At 44.8% G+C, this 24,696-nt stretch overlaps 1 protein-coding gene and 1 long non-coding RNA gene across 2 annotated transcripts in view; one reads left to right on the plus strand and one right to left on the minus strand.

Annotated features, from left to right (window-relative positions):
• Window positions 1-10,641: 10,641 nt before the first annotated feature.
• LOC129511283 (uncharacterized) lies at window positions 10,642-14,537 on the minus strand. Its single transcript, XR_008664787.1, has 4 exons — window positions 14,431-14,537; window positions 13,730-13,831; window positions 11,491-11,716; window positions 10,642-11,362 (listed from the first exon to the last, which is right to left on the minus strand). It is a non-coding gene; the product is annotated as an uncharacterized LOC129511283 (long non-coding RNA).
• LGR5 (leucine rich repeat containing G protein-coupled receptor 5) overlaps window positions 13,230-24,696 on the plus strand; it is a 128,314-nt gene continuing 116,847 nt past the window's right edge. The window contains exon 1 of the mRNA XM_055327817.1: window positions 13,230-13,479. Within this exon, the coding sequence (XP_055183792.1) occupies window positions 13,268-13,479 (212 nt within the window). The 5' untranslated portion in view covers window positions 13,230-13,267. The remainder of the gene's footprint in view (window positions 13,480-24,696) is intronic.

Genomic DNA, 24,696 nt, shown 5'->3' on the forward strand with positions numbered 1-24,696 from the left:
TTGGAAACAAATAATCACCTTAAGAGAATTATGAAAGTACATTCAACATCCTGGGTCTATCAACTCACTCATTATATGACCTTAGAAAAGCCCCTTAACCTTTGCAAACTTCAATTTCCTCACATAAAATGGAGATAACTAGCATCTAACTCATAGATTTACTGTGAAGGTCAGATAAATTCAGCACTTCTGCTTGACAGTGCCGGGCTCACGTAGGTGCTAAATAAATGTCAGTTGTTTTTTGTCTCAGTTCCTAAAAGTCTGCTTTTGGTCTTTCTCAAACAAAGTATTTTTGGAGTGCGCTATTTATCTCACATTTTCAAGTGGATTAAATGACTTCTATTGTTATTTCAAAAAGCTTAAGCGAATCATTCCAAGTAGACTCTGTTCCCGTCACTCCAACAAAATTGCTCTTATGAAAATTATTAATGACCTGCGCCGTGCTGAACTCCATAGACAGTTCTCTCTCTTCTTTTTCAATCTATTAGGAGCATATTTTACTGTTAATCATGCATTCCCATCTGAAATTTTTATTCTCTTGGCCCCCAGGACACATCTTTCTCCTGACTTTCCTCCTCTCTCACTGACCATTGGCCTTCACTGGTAATGTTTCTGTGTCCCAGTCTCTACAATTGACCTGTTACATGGTAGACTTCGGAGTATTTCAAGTCGGACCTTGGATCTCTTCTCTTTTCTATCTGCACTCACTCCCTTAATAATCTCATAAAGTCTTGTAGTTTTTAATACCTCCTATCTTCTGACTACTATCAATTTTAAGTTTCCAGCCTAGAGTCTCTGGATGCCAGACATATATATACAACTACACATTCAGTACTTCCATCTAGACATATACTATCCTCTCAAAGTTAACATGTTCAATTTCAACCTCCTCCGTCCCCCAAACCTTTTCTTCCCACAGTCTCTCCATCTCAATCAATGGCAACTTCAATCCGTCCAGTTGCTCAGGTCAAAAACCCTAAATTCTTCCCTGATTCCTCCCTCCTTCTCACAAAGCCCACATCCAATCCATCAGTAAATTCAGTCAGCTGTACTCTCAACATATCCAGGAGGCAACCCCTAATCCTGTCCCTTGTCATCACCTCCCTGCTACCACCCTGGCCCAAGCCATCACTTGGGCTACAACAGCCTTGCCTTTTCATTTAGCTCTCCTCATAAATCATCTTTTCCCCACTAGCAGACAAAATCATTCTTTTAAATGTAAATGACACCAAGTGGCTCCTCCGCTCAAACTCTCCAGTGGCTCTCACCTCACTCGGAGTAAAAGCCAGAGTCCTTGCAATGACCCTTCCCTCTTCAGTGTCCTCTGGCTGCCCTGGCCTCCCTCCTGCACTCAAACATGGCGGGTCTGCTCCTGCCCATTCATGGCCCTTTGCCTTTGTTATCTTTTCTGCCTGGAAAGGTCCTCCACGCAGATGTCTGCAAGTCCCAGTTCCCACTTCCTTCAGGTCTTTGCTTCCACATCCCCTCTCTGTGAGCCCTGCCCTGGCCCCTCTACCTTCAAACTGCATCCACCCTTCTTGCTCACACACCTCCTAGCTCCCCATCCCTGCTTTATTTTAGCTAATTACCTCCTGCTTCCCTATATATTTCAGTGATCTATTTGTTAATTGTCTCTCTAGAATGTAAACTCTCTGGAATGTAAAAGGGCAAGAATTTTGGTCTGTTTTGTTTGTTTGCTGTGTCTCCAAAACCAAGAGCAACATCGTGCCTTAGCAGGCACTCAGCAACTATTGGTTGAATAAGTGAACATGATGAAGGGGTAGGTTTCCTAGGCCAAGAAAAGATGTTAATTAACCTCCTAAATATAATTAAAGCCTTAAGGCTTTTGGCACTTACGTAGATCAGTTTTAAATTTTAAAAACTTGCTTACGAAACAAAATCTAGTGTAGCACACATGACAGTTGGTCCCTTCGCATCCAGTAGTCTGTGTGTGGGGTGTGTGTGGGGTGTGTGTCTGCGTCTGTATTTGTGTCTGTGTATACATATACGTACGTAAATATATATCACCCACTAGGCAAACACATTCCTTTTATAGTACCTCACTAAGTGTAGTATATACATCAAACTAGAATTTAAGCCTTAGTAATCCGCTGCTGCTCTTTTTCTTCCACCAATCTTGCTTCTCTTTGGGGGTAACAGCGATTACTCACAAAGCAGCCCCTTTTTGGAAGGATAGTTAATGTATAAGAATCTAAATTAGAAGTCAGGGAGCAGCTTCCCCTCCTTCAGGAGAGTCCTCAACAGAGTGAAAATAATCTACTACTTCTTTCTAGAACCCAACCGAAATAGCCAAGAGGGAAGGAAGTCACAGGGCAGGCGAAATTCCCTCACAAGCTCTTTATTAATCACATTTTTTTTATTTTCAGGTTTGCTTTTGTTTTTACTGTCCGTGGTGACTGGGCACTAGAGTGGTCACTGTAGATTTTTTTTAACACTCTGTAGAAAACATCAGTCTTGTTCTTGAAAGATTTCAATTTAATAAGTATCTAAGGAAGTTCAGCGATGTAACAGAGTTACCCATCTTCATGCTGAAGACAACACACACACCTCTTACAACCCTCAAAGCAGCCAGAAAAGTAAGGTGTAAAAACCCCATTTATTAATAGGATTCCTTGCTCCATTTTCAACGTCCCCTCGCCGCTAGGAAGAACTTGCAACTAACAGGCCATCACCCCAATGATATGGCTTCGTAAGCCATGGGAAAATAAAAAGAGAGAGGGAAAAAAATTGCCTAAATTAAAAAAGGCAGATGAAAAGTAAAACTGTACCCCCACTAACTGAGAAGGAGAATCATTGGATTAATATTCAGTGTCTGCTTCATCTTCCATGATAAGGAGGACAGCTCAACAAGTTAATGATATAAAAACCATTCTAAGGAATGGAGCTTGTTTTTGCCTGTGATTTTATTTTATTCTTCCATTGGTAAATCTTGCTTCCTGAAAAGATCATTCATGGCACTCAGGTCAGTTTGTAAACAAATGTTTGTGTGTGTCTGTTTTTAATCACCGTCTGTGACTCCCACTAGGCCACTAGCTTCAGGAGGCCAGATTTCTGTTCTACTCTCCCTGTATCGCCAGTGCCAAACACAGTGCCAAGCCCAGAGTACGTTCTCAATAAATATTTATTCAACAAATAAAAAATTGTGCCTTTTATGGCCCTCCATGCCTGGGATACTTGAATCGGTAATAGCGGTTAATAAATTCTTACTGAATTGCATTAAGAGGATAGTCTTGAGGGAGGTGGTTCTGGAATTACAAATTGATTCATTAAAACACTGAAATAATAATTGGAAGTCATTTGTAACTTCCCTTCAGGCGTGTGCTTAATTTGACATAATTTTGTTAAACCCAATTCCGGTTATAGTTTTCTTTTCTGTTCATGCCCTAAATTATTAAATGCATTTCTTTTCAGCAAAACACACGAGTCAGACTCTCCTCTCCCTTGGATAAATTATTCCTCCAGGTATTCAAAATTATTAGAGAGTGTGCTTACATCAAATCTCCAGTGATTAGTAATTAGTCGTGGTGTTGAAAAACTAGGAGTATTTAAATGTAGATACAGAGTATTCTCAACCAACCAGGTACTAGTTGCCTCATTGCCATATTTCTTCTGAATATCCCTCCTGGATAAGTAAGTGAAGAAAACCTAGTTTCCAACCATGTAGATGAAGCCTTGGTGTCCCACAGACACCTGCTTCATGACAACTATGACGAACCTGTCCATGGACACAGAATGCCCACAGTATCTGACACTGTGCCTCCCCACCATCCTGGCAGCAGCCTCTCTTGGCTTCTTTCCCGTGCTTTTTTTTAACTGCTCCTTTTTGGTTTCTGCATCCTCCTCTTCCTGACTTCTCCTCTACAGGTGAATGGTCCTCAGATTTGTTTCCTCTCTCCCTTCAGTCTGGGAAGCAGCATAAAGTCAGGCCTGACGACATAGGTTTAGAGTCAGCCTGCTTGAGGCGAAATCTCAGATCTAACACTTTCTAGCTGGGTGACCTTGGGCCTCAGTTTACTCATCTACCCAGTGGGAGTTTCTATAAAGTGAGGATGTTAACAGTACCTCTCTCATTGGGTTGTTGTGAAGATTCAATGAGACACTAGCTATAAAATGCTCAGAACAGTTCCCAACGAGTAGTTAGTGCTCAACAAATGTTAGCTATTTATCTACCATCTCTCCTCCTTAATTTCATCAGTCCCCACAGTTAGATCCATCATCTTTCAATATCAGTATCAACCAGGACCACCTCATGAACCAAATTCTTAGACGTAAGACATCTACCCCTGCCCTCTCTCTGAGGCACCACCAGCCTGAATACCCAACTGAGTCTTGAGCCGTTCAAACTCAACACAACCAGATGTGGACTCTTCTTCCCCAAGTCTGCTTGTTTTTAAATAGCATGACCCTTCTCCCAAACAACCAACTTGGAAACTTCTCTGTGGTTGCATTCTAGTCGGCATGCTGGCACACAACAGTGTGTCAATGGTCTAGTCAATGGTCTTTCGGCCACCTTCTCCCTTCAGTGCACCGCCCACCCCGCTGCCCTAGTAAGCCTCCTAAGGAATAGTCCTTCACCTCACATCTTGTATTCGTCTTGTAACTGAGTCATCAAACAAGCATTTATAGAACTATGTTATGGCCCAATAATATAAAAAGGAGTAAGAAGAAAGACATTTTATAAGAATAAATATTAAAACAGGTTACTAGGGTAATAGATGAAGCTTAGTACCATCCAAAAAAAATCAAGGGAGGGGGATATTTATACCTTCAAAATGCATCAAACTTCAGTCACACTGTGACTTGGAAAAGCTCAAGTACCACAAAGAACTTCAGAAAAAAATGTACCAAAAATATTTGCCCCCATAATTGGTCAGGACACCAAGGCAGCTCCTGAGTTTTTGGTTTTTAGAGCCCTGCATCCATCCAGTCTACCATTGGGAGAACGCACTACAGAGAGGCCATTGTGTCAAGCCTCTGATCAAGAATCTATGTCTGGCTGAAATCAAAGAGTCCACATCAAGAAAGATTTGAAGCTGCAAAGGTCCACGTTAAGAGTCAGCACCTTTCATGATTTTGGAAACTTTTCTCAACTGCAAACGCAACATATCCAAAGTTAAATTTACAACCTTCTTTTCAAAGCCTGCTCCCTTTCCAGGGCTTAAAAGCATGGCGTTAGAGTCCAGGAGACCACAGATTCAACGTCAACTCTGCCACTTATTGGCAGAGTGACTTTGGAAAGTTACTTAGTTTCTCCAAGCCCCGTTTTCCTTGTTTGTTTAAGAGGGTAACTATATTTACCTCCAGGTTGAGAGGAATGAATGAGTAAAAGAATGCGCTTAAGTCACCCAGCATAGCACCTGGCACAAATAAGGACTCAAGAATGGTAACCATATTTTGCAGTCAATAATCAGCATCTACCCAGCCTCCCAGGCCAGAGACACCAGAGGTGTTACTGCTGTGCTGTTCCCTGGAGTCACCCAATCACCAAGTTCTGCCAATTGTGCCCCCAGAAGATTCCAGAAATCTAAGACCCGCCTCCTCCCCACGCCCACCTCTAATACGCTGACTGCTGCCTCCTGCTCAGCTCTGCAGACGCCAGTCAGCACTAACTCCTGACTCTTGCTCCTACCTCTCATCTCTGACTTCTCCAACAGGGCCCTGTAGAGACACCACTGTTCTCTTTTCCCAGAGATGAAATAGGACGATGTCATTCCCGTGCAGTAAGGGGCCTGGGCCCCTAGTTGCAAAGATCAAGCCTGAGCTTAGGAAGATGGCATTTAGTACCCATTCTCACAATCCCCCTGCCTTGGTGCGTCTCTCCAGCTTTACCTTCTGCTGGTCTCCCAAGCTTCACGTGTGTTCACCCTAAGCTGGAGCTGCCCTAATCATCACCTACAGACTACATTTGGTCCCCATCCGGCTCCCAAGGATATCCTTCTACTCCTCTTCACTTCACAAATTCCTGGTGCCCTTGTCTAGGAAGGCTTTCTCACTTAGTTGGCCCTCCTTTTTCACCCTAACTGCATTTTTCTCATCTCTGGATTTTACATACTGCATTTTAATGATCTGTTCTCCGTGTCTGTCTTCTCAACTTAATAGTAAATCACTTGAAAGCAGGCGCCATATGTATTTATCCCCCATTCCCAGATCTGGGCATCTCTCCATACGCAAGAGTTGCTTTTGATTAAATACATTCTAATTAAAACTGGGAACTGAGGCTTTACTACAACTGAAAACCGAGGTATGCTGAATGAAACCCAGACTCCTTCACTAGCAAATATTCCCAATCAAGGTGAACTCAAAATTTCATGATATATTTCTACTCTCATGTGAAACCACAGTAAACGTTCAAAGTACTGAAGTCATTAGCAAAAGAAAAAAAAGTGAAAGACCCATTTGCTACTTCTTATCCTACCGTCTCTATAGAGTTGAACAGACTTTGTTAAGGGGACAACTCGACAACTCTTGAAGAGTTCAGTGATTCTTACCTTCTAATCATGGAAAGTCCCCTATCGTTGCCATATATTAAGTGCTTATTGCATGTCAAGCCCTGTAATGCATTAGCCCTCGTTCTGCTAAGGGGTCTACTATTTATTTGTCCTTACCTTGCAGATGAGAAACTGGGCCTCGGGGATGAAGCTGCTCCAAGCCCTACAGGTGGTAAATGACCGAGCAGAGACTTGAAGCCTAGTCTGTGAGAACCCCAAACCCAGACTGCGCTGCTGTGCCACGCTGCCCTTCCCCTGTGACCCAACCAATGGCCCTCATGCTATTCACCCTCTCCCAGCAATCTTGACGGGAAGTTAGGAAGAAAATGGGAGTGGGAAAAACAGAGAGACCGTAAACAAAGGAGAGTGAAGGTTAATAAGGAAATGAAAGGGATCAACTCTTAGAAAATAACTGTTTCTTGAAACTGCAAAGAGAGTTCTTTCTGCCAAGTACTGATCTAACAATCTAGGCAAAAGAAGAAAAATCTATGAAACTTAAAATTAAAATGTTAGCCCTAGTTAAAGAAAAATTAAAACAAACAGGCTCATTTTATTAATCCACAAACCAAACAACACTCAACAAAAGGTTTCTGTAAATTTTAATTGCAGCAATCTGGACAATGTTTTATTATGACTCATTTACTTGAACCACAATGTTTGTGCAATATATTTTGCCCCGCTTTATGGGATTGTAATTGCAGTGAAATGCTACTATGCATACTCAATTAAAATACACCAGACTTATCAAAATAAAGCATTTTGGGAAACAGCATGCTCTGTATTCGTTTATTTTACTTTACAAATCCTGCAAATCCATAAATTCGTTCTTCTAGGTAAGCTCCACATTTTCTTCTCCTTTCACTATTTCTGCCTAACGTCTCTGGTTTTTCTTGTCTGAAATATGCTTACCATTTGTTATTTACTCTTCAGTGCTTGAGAGAACTAACTTCTAATATATAGGATGTTTTCTATTAGCCGTTTCCCAAACATATGCCCAGAACAAGAGACAGGAAGTTACATCTCTGCAAAGGACAACATGTTCAGGGATGGCCACTCACTCACCTGAGCTACTCCCTTTCTCTTCTGAGTCTTGCTCTTGATGACATGTTTTTTTTTAAGATTTTATTTATTTATGCATGAGAGACAGAATGAGAGAGGCAGAGACACAGGCAGAGGGAGAAGCAGACTCCATGCAGGGAGCCTGATGTGGGACTCAATCCCTGGACCCCAGAATCATGCCCTGAGCTGAAGACAGACGCTCACCCCCCTAGCCACCCAGGTGTCCCACTGATATGGGTTCTAATATTCCTTTTTTGTCTTTCTTTTTCCCCTGTAAATTGTTTATGAAATAAATATTCCAAATATAAGTATAGGTCCACAATCCCCTTGCCAAAAATGCCAGGGTCCCAGATCTTGCCAAATGCAGAATTTTGAAAGATTTAAAAACTTAACTACATTGAGAAGGAGACCCCATATATTACATGAAACTCCCAGGGGAACCCGGGATAGCATGCTGCAATCGAGGACATCAATATTTCTACAGCAAACTGAGTGAAAGTTAACAGGAAATGCAAGAAAGATTCACATCCACTCAGTTCAGATTGTGCCACCAAATTTGTTTCAGAAAACCTTTCTGTTTACAGAGCTCTTAGGATTTCGGAATTGTGGATGAGGGGTTGTAGATTTCTATATACTCTAGCAACATGCCTTGGGGGAAGCAGTTCTGGGAATAGGAACCTATTAGCACCTCATCATCGTTTTGGAATAAGGTCTATGCTCTATCTGAGCCCTGCCGGGTAAATAAGAGCATGTGTACATGGTAGATGGTTAGAAATCTGAAAAGTCTACTTCTAAAAAGACCAGGAAAAGATCCATCATATTGGGCATATGGAAGGCTTTGTCTGGATACTCAGGTAGTCCTTAGCAGAATCAAATAAAGCGTGTGAATAAGCAGTAAGTTCATTTAATTTGAAGTATTTTATTATATTTTTTCTCACTTACTTTATTCTTAGTTTGAAGAGAAAAATCTATCTCTGGTTTACATGTGAGTTTGATTAGACATTCATTCTCAGGAAGCAGGCCTCATACCAGTAGAACCATGTTCATTATCATACATGAAATAAGACAAGAGGATCAAATGAGCTAACGAATTGATAATATCATACACCACTGTCTTTTCTTTTAGCCTGCTGTGAGCATGTGGATATATTTAAAGGTTTCCTTTTTGTTGGATAATATCAAAGACAGATCCAATTGATTTTATACAACAGGCTATTTCAAAGTAATGAACTAGCCGAACTAATGCTTTCTTGCAAAATAAATAATTCTGGAAGAAAAATAGATCTCTATTCTTAAATCCTCCTCCCTTCCCAATTAATTAGATTTTGTTGGTGAAAGGAAGTTAAGAAATTCAGCATAAGCCTGATTATATCATGAATGTAAAATGAGCAGGGCAAATAATGGGCTCTATACGCTCTCAAACAAGTTAAATAAGTCCATAATAGCCCACCAGTTGTGTAAACACTATTTCACTATACTTGTAAAAGAAATATTGACTTACCTGTTAACTAAAATTATCCTGGCATGCTTCAACTAAGCTTATTAGTAATTCTTGTGGCGTACATGAATGTTTTTAGCTGTGGACTTTTATCAAAGATTAAAGAATTAGGAAATCATCCATTTAGCAAACCCCAAAAGTAGACACATACCAGATTGCGCTTTACCAGAATCGATTTTAGGAACTTGCAATCAAAGAGTCTGAGGAGCAATAAGCGATTTAAATTCTGGCATGAGATCTTCCATTACATACCAGCTCATTAACACGAGATACCTTCCAAAATCATCAATAAGAACATTTCACCCAGACAAAATACTAAACAAATCTGCTTTAGCCTATAACCTTGCTATCACAGGTAAAGGTACTGTTGTTTTGCTCTGACATCTCACCTGTATGTATTCCTGTGAGTTATCAAGAGAGAACAGAAATGCATATATTTAAGACGAAGAAGTTTGAATGTATACTTGCCTCTACTCTGCACATAAAGAGCCACCATTCTCAGCTCCAGTAGGATCCACTGCAGCCCAAAAGACTATACTTTTCTTGTATAAAAAAAAATATGTAATGGTGTCCCTGGCTGCCTCACTCAGTAGAGCATGCAACTCTTGATCTCGGGGTTGTAAGTTCAAGCCCCACACTGAGTGTAGAGATTGCTTGAAAAATTAAATCTTTAAGAAATTGTTTTAAATGTGAATTTCTTTTGTAAAGAAATGACAGTAAACCCAAGATCTTATCCAGTTTAAGTCTATACATACATGCTTGGGGGTTGGGGTGGAGTGGCGGTGGTGGTGGTGGTGGTGGTGGTGGTGGTGGTGGTGGTGCTCAGAATTCTCAAGGGATTTGGAAAAGAACATAAAGTCATAAGTCTCAGAATGTTAGTTCTATCACTGACTTGCTGGTCTCCATTAGGAAAACTACTTGCATTTCCTATCCTTAAAATTGGGGCAAGAATATTATCATCTCATAAGGTTCCAGGGAGGATATGAATGTATAAAGGGCTGAGTCAATGCTGATGGTCATTATGATGCAATTTGAGAGCCTGATCTTATAAATTAAATGGCATTTGCCACAAAATAGACAAAGTGTTCTCACTAGAACTGTTGTTTTGTTTTGTCTTTGGTGTGCAAGGAATCTGATTTGCTATGTTTTCATCTTTATAGTTAGACAAAGTGACTAACGACTAACCTACATGCATTCAATCAATAAAATTACCATTAGCCAAATCATTCTTATTTGCAACCTATGAGATTTTCTTTTAAGATCTACAAGACCTTGGGGGTTTATCAAGCCACTCTTAAATGTTCATACTTCCTGTGCTTTCAGGTTTTTACTGAGCATTCTTGCTTGTAAGTGATCACAACTAAAACTTCACTCACTACCTCAAACAAAACAAAACAAAATTGATTGATTCACCAACCTAGAGGTGATGGGTAGAAACAGCCTTAGATCCAGGTGTTTAAAAGATGACCCAAGGATTTTGTTTCTCGCTTTGCTAGTGCTAATCATGTCCAGTGAGTTTTCTCTACAGCAGAATGACACCCACCCACCCCCCACCCCCCGACTCTAAATCTCCTTGTCCTTACAACTCAAGAAACCAGGGATCTTGTCCACCCTGGGGTCTATGAAAACCCCCTAAACAGATTCGGGTTGCTCTGCTTGGGTCGTAAACCTGCCCAGGGCAGGGAGGCAGAGCCACACAATAGACAGCGTCGCCAGACCCACTTAAAGTTTCCCAAGGAGAAGTGTGGAGTATTCCTACCTACGGGAAAGGGGAGAAATGTTGGCATGAAGACAGACAGACAGACAGATCTATGACAGATGCTCATTACACCTGGCTTCATTCAGCACAGCTGCCTACCCCTTTAACTGAGTCAGAAATAGCCTCTGCTCTACATGAATTCATCGAGAAATTTCAATTCCTGAAAAAGAAGAGGAAAGGTGCAAACGTGGGTTGAAAATCTACTTTGCTCTAGGCCAAGTCCCAGACATTTTCACATTGAGAACGACGCAGGCAAATAATTATCCCCCTTTTACAGAGAAGGCACCTGAGACAGGTGGGCTCATTCCATGCCTCTGATCAAATAGCCTGAAACTTGCAGAGCCTACATTTAAATTTGGTTCTGCCCCGTTCACTCAAAACTGAAGTGTTATGCTCTCTTCGGCAACGCTGAAGTCAAGAAAGTATTGCCAAAAGTTTTCAGGCAGACGGTGGACACAACCGTATTTGGATGCCCATCTTGATAAATCAGTCAGTAAATATTTGTTAGGTTTGGGGTCACGACCGTGAGCTCCAGTCCTACAGGTAAAGATAAGACAAATGGCCTGGTCACTGCCTCCAAAGTTATCACAATAAAGTTGGCCAAATGAAACAAACATGCTTTCAAGAAAGCTGCAGAACTACATTTTGTGCTATTTACAACATACTGTTCAGTGAGACTCATCCTCTGTGGGATTCCTGTAGGGAGCCTAAGGTCCCCTGTAGACTGCAAGCCCCTTGAGGAGAGCTAACTTGCCCCTCTGGTCGCTGCTGCCGCATCATGATCCTCGCTGTTCTACAAATACTGCTTGCTTGATGATTAATGCAGACTGTGGGCATGGGAGGCTTCACAGAAAAAAGTAAATCTTGAGTTGCACTGACAGCCTAAGTAATCTGGGGAAAGAAAAAAAAAGTGGGGAGGAAAATTAGCGATTAGAAGTCATTCTCTACCTGTGGAAGGGATGGGTGGGAGGAACAGGAATGAGGCGAGAGCAAGCAAAGTGATGGTTGGGGATGTGGTGTGCACCAAACACAGTCCAGAGCTGGGCACTGCACTGACAGCCAGAGACCAGGCTTAACTCACAGTTTGCAGCAGCCGCTGCCAAATTTTCCAAAATCTCTGCACCACAGTTCCTTTATTTGCAAAATGAGGAGGATGGAGTTTATAATTCCTAGGCACTCTGCTTCCCACCCACCCCCCAGCCCCCACCTAACCCAGACACTCGCAAACTTGCCAATAAAGGGATTCACTCCAGAAAAGGACACATCCGTAATACTGATTCCAGTCCGGGTACCTGTTTAATCGGAAAACCTGCACAGGTGATTGATGAGGCAGGTGTAGGGATCACTCCTTCAGTGAAGGAGGGTAAACATGCCTAACCAAACAGGAAGAGCACTTCCCAGCTGTAAAATTCAGAAGTTTATGTGGGAAATTCGGTGGGAAAGGCTAAGTGGGAGAAGATTAAGAGAGGCCTTGAGACCCAAAAGGGTTCTCCACCTTCCTGAAACAAGGAGGCATTGTGCCCCAGAGAGCAAATCGTGCGTGTTTGTGGGTTGATGTGACAGGCCTGGGCACTGACTTGTCCCCACGGAGGCCTTCTCTGCAAGAAAGCCCTAAGTCCCTTTCCTCCTTTCTCCCATCCACTCACTTGTCTCACTTGTCTCACTGCAGGAGACGCACGTCCTGCTCTCGTCCCCCGGGTTGGGGTGGAGGTGGAGGGGTGCTGCATTCGGAGGACCCCGGAGCACCTGGCAGGTTAAGGCCCCTCGCTGGACGAAAGCAAACAGCTCCCTGTGCACCTAAAGTTGCCTTTCCAGGGATCGTGAAGCACCTGGGAAAAGGAGCCCCCTAGCCCTCCGGCCCCAGGTTCAGCCAGTGCCCCCGCCCCTGGGGGTCAGGGCCTCGGGGGGCAAGACTGTGCTGAGGGCGAGGCTCGGAGGGACCCCGCCGTCGCCAGGGATGCCTGCCTCCTTACCCTGGTGACCGGGACTGTGTTTCTGGATTGAATTTTAGTCTTTTTTTTTTTTTTTAATCACTCCGTGTATCCCATCCCTTATTTGACGTGGCCCTTCGCCGGGGGGTGGGGTCCCCGCGCCCCGGCCCGGAGGAGGGAGGGGGCCCGGGAGGGAAAGTGCGGCCGCGGGGGGGGGGGGGAGGGGGGAGCCGGGCCGCGCTGACGTCACCGCGCGCGCGATTCGGGCCGGAGCGCTTTAAAACAGCGGCGTGCGAGCGGAGATGCTGCTCCTCGCCGAGCGGGCGGCCCGCCGCAGCAGCGCCCTCGGCCCCCGCGGCGGCGGCAGCGCGCACGGCGGGACCCGCAGCCCGAGCCCCAGCCCCAGCCCCGGCCCCGGCCCCGGCCCCGGCCCCGGCCCCGGCCCTAGCCCCGGCCCCGGCCCCAGCCCCGGCCCCAGCCCGCGCTGAGCGCCCGCGGCCCCGCACCCACGATGCCCGCCGCCCCCGCCGGTGCCCTCCTGGCGCTGCCCGCGCTGCTGCAGCTGGCGGCCGTGGGCGGCTCGCCCGGGCCCCGCGCGCTCCTGCGGGGCTGCCCCGCGCGCTGTCAGTGCGAGCCCGACGGCAGGACGCTGCTCCGGGCCGACTGCTCCGACCGGGGGCTCTCGGAGCTGCCCTCCAACCTCAGCGTCTTCACCTCCTACCTGTGAGTGCGCCGCGCTCGGCCGCGGCGGGGGCGGGGGGCGCACTTCGGGGAGCAGAGCGCAGACGCTCACCTGGGGGGTCCGGGGGGGCACATCGGGGAGGAGAGGGCAGCCGCGCACCGAGGGGGGGCAGTTCGGAGACGAGCGGCCAGACGCACACCTGGGGGGTCCGGGGGGGCGGACATCGGGGAGGAGAGATCAGCCGCTCAGCGGGGGGGGGGGCACATTGGGGAGGAGAGGGCAGCCGCTCACCTGGGGGGCCCGGGAGGGCACATCGGGGAGGAAAGGTCAGCCGCGCACCGAGGGGGGGTGCAGATCGTGGATGAGAAGCCAGCCGCTCAGCGAGGGGGGTTGCTGGGGGGACACATGGAGGATGAGCGGCCAGCTGCACGGGGGGGGGGGGTGCTGGGGGTGCAGGTCAGGGATGAGAGGCCAGCCGCGCACCGATGGGGGGTCGGGGGGGCACATCGAGGATGAGCGGCCAGATGCACACCTGGGGGAGGACCTGGGGGGGTCGGGGTGCAGATCGGGGAGGAGCTGCCAGCCGCACACCTGGGGGGGCCCAGGGAGGTGCACATCGGGGAGGAGCTGCCAGTTGCACACCGGGGTCTCCGGGGGGTCCCGGGGGCGCCGGGCGAGTCCTCAGAGGGCGTCTCGGGCACACGCGCTGGGCCGCAGGGCCAGGCTGGCGGGGTCGGGGCGGGGGGGCAGCCCGAGCGCAAGTTTAGGGCCGCGGAGGCCCCGCTGCAAGTGCAAGCCCGGGAAGCGCCGGGGCGTCGGCGCCGCGATGCGGCTGCAGGCAGGTCGCGGGCCGGTTCGCCTGGAACCCAGCGGGCGGGCGCCCGACGACCCCTGCCTCGACCTCCCCTCCGCGGCCTCCCGCCCCCGCGGGCAGCCGAAGGCGACTGTCCCCAAAGGGGAGCCCCGACTTGCCCAGCCCGGGAGGGACTCACTGTGCATCCCCTGCGCCAGCGCGGGATGGGATCTTTTTTCCTCTTCTCTTCTCTTTTCTTCCTTTCTTTACTTTCTTTTTCTTTTTTTTTTTTTTTTTTTTTTTTTTTTTTTTTTTTTAATGAAGTGATTAGAGTGTGGCAACCACAGGAGTGTTATCTCCACCTTTGGCTGCCCGTGCCGCCCTTTGAAGTGGCCGCGGCCCGTGTAATCTTTAACCGTCTCCCCCTCCCGGGGAGGAAGGGGCAAGTGGGGCAGGGAAGGGGGGGCGACACCCTCGGGATGAGCCCCAACCCCAACCCGGCCCGGAGGTAACAGGTGTCTGTGCAGCTGCGGGGACCCACACACTGCTCGCCCCCAGTCCCGTGCAGTATCTCCAGGCACCGAGACCAGGGGCAGCGGGTCACGGGGGGTCACGGGGTGGTCACAGGTGGCACGTTCAGGGCCTAATGGGAGCCACCGCCCCGAGCCCCCCCCCCAAGCCCACGCAATCCCCATCGCGGCTTCTCTGATGTCCCTTGGCAGGAGCCAGTCGGGATGTTTGTGTGAACTCGTTCCTTCCTCTGTTCCGTTGTTTTCTGGAGAAAAGAAACATGAAGAGGCTTGCACAACGCCTTCCACTACCTAGCCATTCTCTTTCTACAGAGACAGAATAGAACAGAAAAGAAAAATTCTGTTTTTTTTTTTAATTGGCTTTACTACTGCTTTGAAAAGAGGAGACCCTCCTGCGGGATAGTAGCATCAGCAGAGGGCAGTCCCTTGTCATCTGCCATAAAGCTGTTGTTGGTACTTTGCTTGACTTGAAAAGCTTCCAGGACTATTTATTTCCCCACCAGGTTTCTCCCCAGTGGCACCCGTTGCACAGGTAGTGACGTGTTTGTTCACTGGTGTTGGAGATGGAGACGGAGATGGCCCTTCCCTAGGATTTCCCTCAACGGCTTGTCTGTGCTGCCCAGTGAAACGCTCATACCCCAGCCTCTGGTTTAAAAATGCGAGACTCGTGGTTTCGAGAATCATGCGGTCTTCTGAATGGTGAATTTTTGAGAGCAGTTTGGCAACTAGATTTACGAGCCCGAAACTACTCTTCCCCACCTCCCTGAAGAAATCGGTTGGATACAAGGGAGGTGTGCAATCCTCCCCCCCCCAAACACTTACCTATGTAAGTCGTGCACTTGTCATAAAGCATGTTTGAGAATACAGAAAATACATTTATGAGTCGCGTCGGGATGCTTTTTTCTCCCACTTGCAAGAATGAACATTTGTTAGGCTTCTGTTACTAAAAGTTGGCATCAAATGCGGTTTCAAATTATTTCCCACATACCTCAGATGCACTTAACTGTGTCCTCCGTGTGTCAGGAGATCCTTCTGCCACTGTTCCTTATCTATCTATCACTACAGATAACCTCTTGGCGTTAGGATAGCATTAGGAAGTTAATTGTCATCTTTTTTCTCGTGCTGCTTGATGACAGCCTGTGCTCCAGCCTAAGGAGAAATTGTCTCAGTGCCCTATAAAATATTAATCTTGAAGGCTCTGAAAAGTGTCGCAGGGAATGTTAAATACTTGCTCCTCGTGCTAAATCAGTCCTGAAGTGAACAACCAAAGTGCTGTGCTGCATAAAGGGGCGATTCCAGAATTCGGTCTCCATGGAGAGCTACAAAATGTCAGGAACCGTGGGATGCCCTTTCTTCTGGGGTTCAGGGGCTTGGGGTTTTTTTGGGGGGATTTTGTTTGCATGACCACAGGAACTCTGCAGGCATCAAGGGTAGATGGTGCCCTCTTTTGGTTACACCTAGAATTATCTGACCGTGTCTGCCTTCACATGTGCTCTCCTAACCTAAAAGAGAAGTTTTTATTTAGTCATATGCAAATAAATAAAGTATGTGTTATACCGGTTTACTTATTTTAAGAAATAACTTCCCTTTGCTCTTGAAAGAGACCACTAGGCTATAGCCCCATACCGCTGGGGCCCCCCGCGTGATTAAGCTTTGGCAAGAACTTCAAAATGTGCAGGGACTGATGTGGGGCAAAAGCCAGATTACTATCTTTTATTGTTTGTAGTAGGTTATCACCATTTATTTGAGTCAAAATATTATCTCTCAATCTTCCTCCCCTCCCCACAAAAGAACAAGCATTTCATTTTCTTCAAACAGATTGATGATGGCAAATTTGTATGTACAGATTGCAGCTGTACCCATTCGGCCAGTGGATTTGCCATAATCCGATAGCTGGCTGGCTAGTCAGACTCATAGGTAAAGAAAGTTTCCTAAACCTCTTCATAGGAGGCAAGGGCTATTTATGTGCAGTTTCATAAGCTTTGGTCCCCCAGAAAAGCTCAATCTTAAGTCAGTCTAAACATCGATATTAATTCTCTTTTTTCTTTCTTTTTTTTTTTTTTAACTGAACTGCATTCCCCAGTAGATCTGTAATTGGGCCACTGAACATGGTGGAAACACTGGAAAATTTCAATCTTCTCTTTCTCTTTCCCTCTCTCTCTCTTCCAGTCGTTTTGGGCTCTGATTTCACAAAACAATAAATAGGCTTAATAAATAGGCTAATAAAGCTCACTCTGCATAAAATACGGAAAAACGCTAAGGTTGAGACATAAAAGCAGGCAATAATTGTTTACAATGTTTAATACATCTCTATCTACCAGTAATGATCTGTCAGAAATAAAGTAGCTCCGGCATATGATCTTATTATAGAGAAATTATTTTAATGCATGAAACGTGGACGTGTTTTGCTAATCCGGTCTTAAAAATAAGTTCCCCTCTGCCACTTAGATGTGTCTTTCATCCAGTTAGTGTGACATCCAGATAGAAAACTAAATCCTTAAGAACTTCCTAATATAGTTCTAGTAGAGAAAATATACTTTTCTTTATTGACCTGGAGCAGCTATTTTATTTGTAAATGCAAACTGAGTTTTTCCCTGCTGTTGCTTAAAGATGTGAACATTTCATCCACAAGCAAATTCATGTCACATGAACCAAAGCAACGGGGAGAATGATTTTTTTTATTTTTTATTTTTATGTAGCTTGCTTACTTTTCCATATGTAACTTTATAACAAAATTTAATTTTACACATAGTTAGCAAAACTGGTATTAATAAAAACTGATCAAAAACCTCAATTATAACTAATTAAGTATGGCCCTGGTGTCATACATATGTTTTAAGCATTTAAGATGCAGTTTCAAAATTAAAGAATATTTTTAGAATCTTCTTTGAAATGGTTTAATATATTTCTGCTTCCCTTCAAGCAAAGAAAAGTATTTTAAATCAAGGAGAATGTTTGTAGCTTAGAAATGGTTACAAAAGCTTTTAGCTGTTGTAACAGTCTTAAATTTTAGATCAACTGCAAAATTTATACAGTTTGCTCTACAGACTGCTTTCAGAATTCGTTGAAAGTATAATGATGTCAGTGACTTTTCTTCATTTTAAAGAAGTTCTTTCTTTTCCCCCAGGATTCCCAGGGTTGCTTCAGTCGTGTTTTTGTTATGGGGGCAATTACTGAAACTAATCGACTAAATTATTACGAGTGATTTTTCGTTTTAAAGCAGTAGTTCTGATTCAATTTTGTGGCATGAATTTAAAATAAATATTTTATTGAATATGATCAACGTGTGCACGACAGAGTTTGTGTGATGAGAATGAAGTTTTACATGTAAGAAATACGATCTTCAATAGGATCTTCAATCTTTTTTTTTGTCCTTATGCGTTTTTTTCAAAGTAAAGGAGCTCTGATAGCAATCACAAACGAATTAGAAGATTGGAATTAAAAAGAACTTTCGTAGTTAAATAAAATGTGTTTTGATAATGGAACTGTTCCCACTCGGATGTGTTTGAAGAATTTCAAAAACACTAAGCTGGTCTATGATTTCTTATAGTTAAATTTTTTATCTGAACGATTTGATTTTTTTTTAATTTTCAAGGCATCTGTCAAAGGCATAGAACTAGTATCCATGTAAACGATTAACCTCAAATATATAATTAAAGGCATTGCAGAATATTTGTAGTTCTAAAACTGATACCTAATAACTACCTACCTTAGTAAAGCATTTTTAAATATTTTTTCTATTGAACTCATTTAAGTCATTTTAGCTATAAATTGAAGTATGTCTCCAATTAATCCAAATCATATGCCATAAGATAGAAATGAAAAACAGTAGTGAGCTCTGCACTGAGCATTTTGTGGGGTAAATCTTTGTTATTGTTCAGTTATTTCTATAAATTTAGAATAATGCTAAATGGTACATTTCTTCATAAACACCCCACAAGTGGATGTTTCTGGTAAATTGAATTCTTCGTGAAAAGGCAAATTCCTTCCTATGAGTTTCAACCTCTTCAATCCTGTTGGCAATGTTTTCCTTTATGGAGTCTCATTTTCTAGCAAAAAGACAAATCAGACTGGCATCGGAGCCACGACTGATCTATTACGTACCAAAGAAAACAAACTGAATATCTGGTCCTGTTGCTATTTTTGATGTATCTTAGCAGAATTTCATGTGTTGAATGTATCCATGAGTTCTAACCTGCTGCAACTCTTTTATTCCCATATCTGTCAGCTTCAATCCACATTTGTACTCACTCATTATAGACGCCAACTTCCACACTCCGTTTCACCCAGGCAACTCATTTTCTATGGTAAAGGGAGATATTTCATAGGCTAGTAGGGGGAGGTTTTCATAAAATTTTTCATGATTCAAAATTAATCTTGTTCTCCAGAGGCGGGAAGCAGGCTGGTTCTTGAAATCCCTGGTATTTTCTCCTACCTCTCCCAATTCTTTTTTTTTTTTTTAAATACATGGAGCAAGCCCAATGGAAATGCCTTATTTGAAACTGGTAGGGGGGGAGTCATTTGATTTCAAGCGATGGGGTGACCTGACCTACCGGTGACACTAAAGGACTGTTAACAGGGCGTCCGCCTTAGTAGAAGAGCTGTTTAAGGGACCCCCAGCTTCCAGGAAGAAGCTGGACTCCTTCCTCATCCCTTCGTAAATTTATTACCCCTGTGGTCAGTGTTTAAGTCTGGGCTTGGAGAAACAGAGGTTGGCTTTGAGAGGACACAGAAGAACTGACCATGTCCGTGAAAGCATCTCCCTTAAGGTCAGATGGTGTGACACTCTGGGGTGTGATTACGAGCTCTCCTCCCTTCCCGGCTTATCCTCCCCCCTAGACTGTGGACTTCTCCAGGGAGGAGGAAATTTTCCACTTGGTAGCCCCGCTCCCACACCAGTGCCTGACACTCCCGGGATGTTCCCGAAGCATTGATGGTGTTGAAGGACTGGAGTTGGCTGAGCCAGCTGCCAAAATCCCAGTGGCTAAAAGAGGCCTGTCTGGCCGAGCCCCACTTGAAATACAATTAAATTGTATTCAGCTTAAAGGATGCAACGAGTTGTTGATTTTAACAAACACACCATAATTTACATATCTAAATCACTTTTATTGTAATAAGAGCTGACATTTATATCGTTGCTCCTGAGTACTAGACATTATGCTAAGTACTTGACTTTTCCGTAGGCCCCGCAGAGGCCCTGTGAGGCAGATACTATCATCATCCCTAACTTGCAGGCCTGTCTGCATATTCCAAGGTATTTACATTGCTCCGTGGGTTTGGGGGCCTCTCTGAAATCATCTTCAGGGCCAGTTTACCAGAAGCATAAGAATACCGGCCTTCTAATTCATAGTCATGCTTCACGGGAATTATAATTGGTGCTGAAATATTTAAGCACTTTTTTTTTCCCCAGGAACGCAATTTATGAAGCTCTAATACCAAAAATATTTCTTCAACTGGCTGGGAAATGGCAGTTTTTAATTTTTAGTAGAATGAGAATAACATTATATAGCTGATGGCCAGTGTTTGCAGTTTAGTAGGTATCTTTCCATAGATCCATTTTCCTACTACTACCAAAACAATGTTTCTTATCTCCAAGTCAGGGATAAATTGTGGTAGCTGCCCCAGCATCTTAAGGAGTGATCAGTTGACTAATAACTTCCAAGTCGAGGATAAAACAGATTTTTTTTCCTATGACCAGAGCTGTGTGTCAAATAAAGTAGACAAACTCTTTGGAACTATTTCTCCATTCAGAGAGACATGAACTTTCTTAATAGGCAAATTTTATTGAATTTGTATTCACCTTTAAAACCGATAAGATGAATTGATGTCATAAAGGCTGCCTTACTGGCATTTGATTCAGAATGGAAATTATTTCAACGTTTTTTCTACTTAGATCTATCTGGAAACTGCATGGTTTAACAGTCAGGCCAGGGACACAGACTTCTGTGTGAACTAGAAATCTGGATAAATCGGAGAAAAGTTCCCTCCTTCAGACAAAGAAAAACTCTTCCTAAACCGTCCGTCCTAGTTCATCAGTCTTTCATTTCCCTTGCTGCTGGAAATCTAATGTGTGTTAATCACTCACCGTACTACAAAGTCAACAATATGAAAAACCCCCAACTGGCCAATTAATTATAAACTGTATTCAGTAGAAAGATCACCCCATCAAGTACGAATTGATGTTTAGGAAATGTCAGCTGCATACGGATTTAATCTCCAAAGCCCCCTCGCATGCCCCTCCATTGTAGTTTTGTATTAACATCAACAATTTAATTTTAACAACAAAATTCTAAAAAAAAAAAATTTAAATTCTGCAGCAGTCATTTGCAGGTGTCTCATTTGTGAGGCCTGCACATTTGTATCTGCAGTCGGGTGATCCTGCCTGCCTTCCAGAGGAGCTTGCTTTCGCCTTCTAACAAGGGCTCTGGTTGTCAAGGGGCAGGAGGGCCATCTCTGTCACGCACACACCAACACACAGCCCCGACGTACCAATCAGAGACCGTGTCCTTTGTCCCAGTCGCACAAATGGAAATGATACATAAGGTTGACACGGCCTGGCGGTGCAGGGCCAAGGCTTTCAAGGGAAGACACTGAGTCGCTGGCTGTCTGGAGGCACCTTCAGTTTAGTTCAGAAGCTGAAATGCAGAAGACAATCGTCCTGGCAAAGGGAGCCCAGCTCCAGCTGAGAACGCGTGCACTGAGCTGACCTCCATGGTCAGCCTGCCAGCTGAGATTAAGCTTCCCTCAAGTGGTCCCTTGTCAGCCCAGCCTTTTCCCCCAGTGTTGCTCATCTTTCACAACTGGAAGCCAACTGTTTCAAACTGTTACTCAATTTTGCAGCCAAATTCCTTTATTTCCTCTTTCCTCCTCCTTTTCTCCCTCACACACACACACACACACACACACACACACGCACGCACTGTGATGGCTAACCTTACATCCCTGCCTTCTTTCCAAAGCCTACACTCAGAAAGGAACCTAAGAATTTTGATGTGTCACTAAAAAAAAAAAAAAAAAAAAAAAAAAGTAAATATTTTTGTGCTTTTTTTTTTTCTTGAAACCTTGATTAAGGAGAACAAGGGACCTCTACAAAAGATGTCTATTTGCAAAAATAACCTGCCTTTGATCAAAAAAGCCACAGAAGTGTACTTCTCAGGGAAGTAGAAAACCACACATGATCTCAAGTGGAAAAAATATAAAGAATTTGCTGAATTTTTAACCTTAGTACATAACAAAGATATTATTTTAAAGTTGGTTGGTTAATGTGGGCTGTGTTAGAAATTTCATTGTGTTGTGTTTGGGTTTGCCCAATGTTATTTTAATGAGTTTATTGGTTCAACACACAAAACACCACATGGCACTTGAAGCTTTCAGGTTATAAATTTTCTTGTGAGACACTTCGTTGGAGGAACTCTGTTACATAATCCAGTTGGTCTTTAAATCTATCAGCATAAAATCACTTCTCACTTTTTGTATACATATACGGACGGTGAAGATTATTTGATTATAAAAACCAAGTAAAACTGTCCATGGAAGGAGTCACATTCCTAAGTCATCTACTTTTTTTTGGTATATATATATTGAGACTTCTGTAATAAACATTTATTTCCCAATGTTTGTTGACTGAATCTACAGAATGAGTTTGGAGTCTTCTCGTGAAGCCTGAAATAAGAAATCTTCCTTATTTTCCCTTCAAACTTCCTGTCCTGGGAGATCCTTAGCAGACATGCCTGCATGTGGCTGTAGACCTACTCTGTGACCCTTAAGAGTGTCCATTGCCCAATAAAGTAAAGCCTGGGGGGGGGGGGAATGCCAAGAGAGGTGGAAAGACAAGTGAGGACATCTGCTACCCAAGAAACTTGGGGTGGGACTGAGAGACTACAAGACCTCTGCTAGGGTCCCTGACACACAGGGTGCACGTCTGTGTCTCTCCCTGTCCTTGTCCATCCCTCGCTTCCACCTGGCATCAGAGGCCTGGAAGCCCGCACCTTCCTTATCTCAGACACTTTCCCCTAGGGCTTCAAGCTGCGGGATGAAGGGAGGTTTAGAGAGAAGAGTCTCTCTTGGAATTAAAGTATCAACTCTTGATGCACCGAAATAGGGGTCTCTGATTTTAACTCGGGGAAGCCACAACTCTCTCCCTGCAGAGGGCGGGAGGCCTGCACTCCTGCAGCCCCGCTCGGCAGCTGTTGTTCTTGGGGGCTCAGGGCCACAGAGGAAGTTCCAGATCTTTTTTCATGGACTCTTCAAGCTCGGGTCGCAGAAGGAAATCCTAGTTAAACCGGATTCTCCCAGGGTGTAAGCGTATCTCATTTGAAGATCTCAAAAGTTTTAGCAACATGATTAAGTGACAAGAAGTGTGTACCTTCCACCTTACAGCTGCTGGCCGTGCGGCATCAAGTCCGCCTCCCCAGGGTCTTGTAATCACGAGAAGTGTTAGGTGGACATAGCCTGGTCCCCAGTGACCAGTAGGTGGTAATTTGAAGCCCCCTTGGCCTTCACGGTAGAAACTCCTCAAAACGTAGCTGACTGCATATTGGGAAAGAAAAGGCTAATTTTGATAGATTGCTGTTAATTATACTGCAAGTTCAGAGCGTGAGCCACGTGTAGAGGACATTCTGCTGTAAGGAACTGAGGATCATCTTTTATGCGCAGGTTACCAGCAGGACCGACCCATGTACCCAGGGTCACGTTACACTGTGCAAAACTGGAGTTTAATCGTGATTGCAGGAGCATTGTCCCAACTGCCCACATAACGGAATGCAAGTCCCTGAGCTAGGTTGTGGCCGTGTTCTCATGAGTCCCCCGTGCTGTGTCCGCCTGGGGGAGTTAGAACGTGAAGGGCCTGTGAGGTCACCTAATCCAACGCCTTCATTTCACAGGTGATGACATTCCCCAAAACACATGGCTGGCAAAGGAGCAATCGGGCCCCAGCTGTCCTGAAAACCCCGGTTGACTGTCCCTTCTTGTCACTTTTTTATTCTGATGCCAGATAGCCCAGTGAACTCTAAAACTCCCAGTTACATTTCCAGATGTCGCCAAATCATACCGTTGCTTACACGTGCTACCTATGGAAAATACGTGTGCTTGGCTTTTAACCGCGTCGTCTTTTTTTGGGCCCATTGTGGATACAGATAAAGTGTCTCTGCATCACCCCAAAAATCTGCCACACAGAAGGGAACAATCAGATTTAGTGTGAGGAATAAATAAATAATAGTTCCCCAAATTTCTGTTCATAGTGGTTAAACGTGTGTTTAGTGTCATCGGAATTTCCTTTGCGACCTTAACCCGACCACGTTCAGATCGTCTTCATGTCCCCTGAAGGTGCGCCCCACCTGCTTTGACACCGAAATCACCTGAGTTCGGGCTCCCCTTGCTGTCTGCACCCACGTCCCTTCCCAGCACACTCTGTCGACACCGCAGCTCCCATCGTGTCGCTCTTCTATTCAGTCCTCCAAACAGTTTTCTGTGGCTTTCGCGATGAAGTTTAACTTCTCAGTTTAGCCTGCGGAATAGGCCTCTCTTGCCTCGCTCCTGCACACCTGGCCAGGTCCCCCGCCTGGGCCCGCCCACTCTCCCCACCGCAGCCTTGTTGGACGCGGCCTGCACTCCTCCGCTGTTCACATGTGTTGGTGTCTGCTTGTGGGGCTTTTCTGTGTCACTTGGCCGACTTCTGGGAGTCTTCCATACTCAGCTCAAACAAACATCACCTCTTCTGGAAGGCCGCCTGTGACCCACCGCTCCAGAAACAAGAATCTGGAAGCTCTAGCTTCCCATCCTGCTGAGCCCACCTCCGGGATAGACCTCACCGCACGTGGTCACCCTACCTGTCTGCTTGTCTGAAACACTTGTCTGTTTTCAGTACTAGACTATGTATACCCCCCCCCCGAATTATAGATTTTCTTGAACCAAAGGGATTTAGATCAGAACATACA

This window comes from Nyctereutes procyonoides, unplaced genomic scaffold (genome assembly GCF_905146905.1).
Source record: "Nyctereutes procyonoides isolate TBG_1078 unplaced genomic scaffold, NYPRO_anot_genome, whole genome shotgun sequence".
NCBI lineage: Eukaryota > Metazoa > Chordata > Mammalia > Carnivora > Canidae > Nyctereutes > Nyctereutes procyonoides.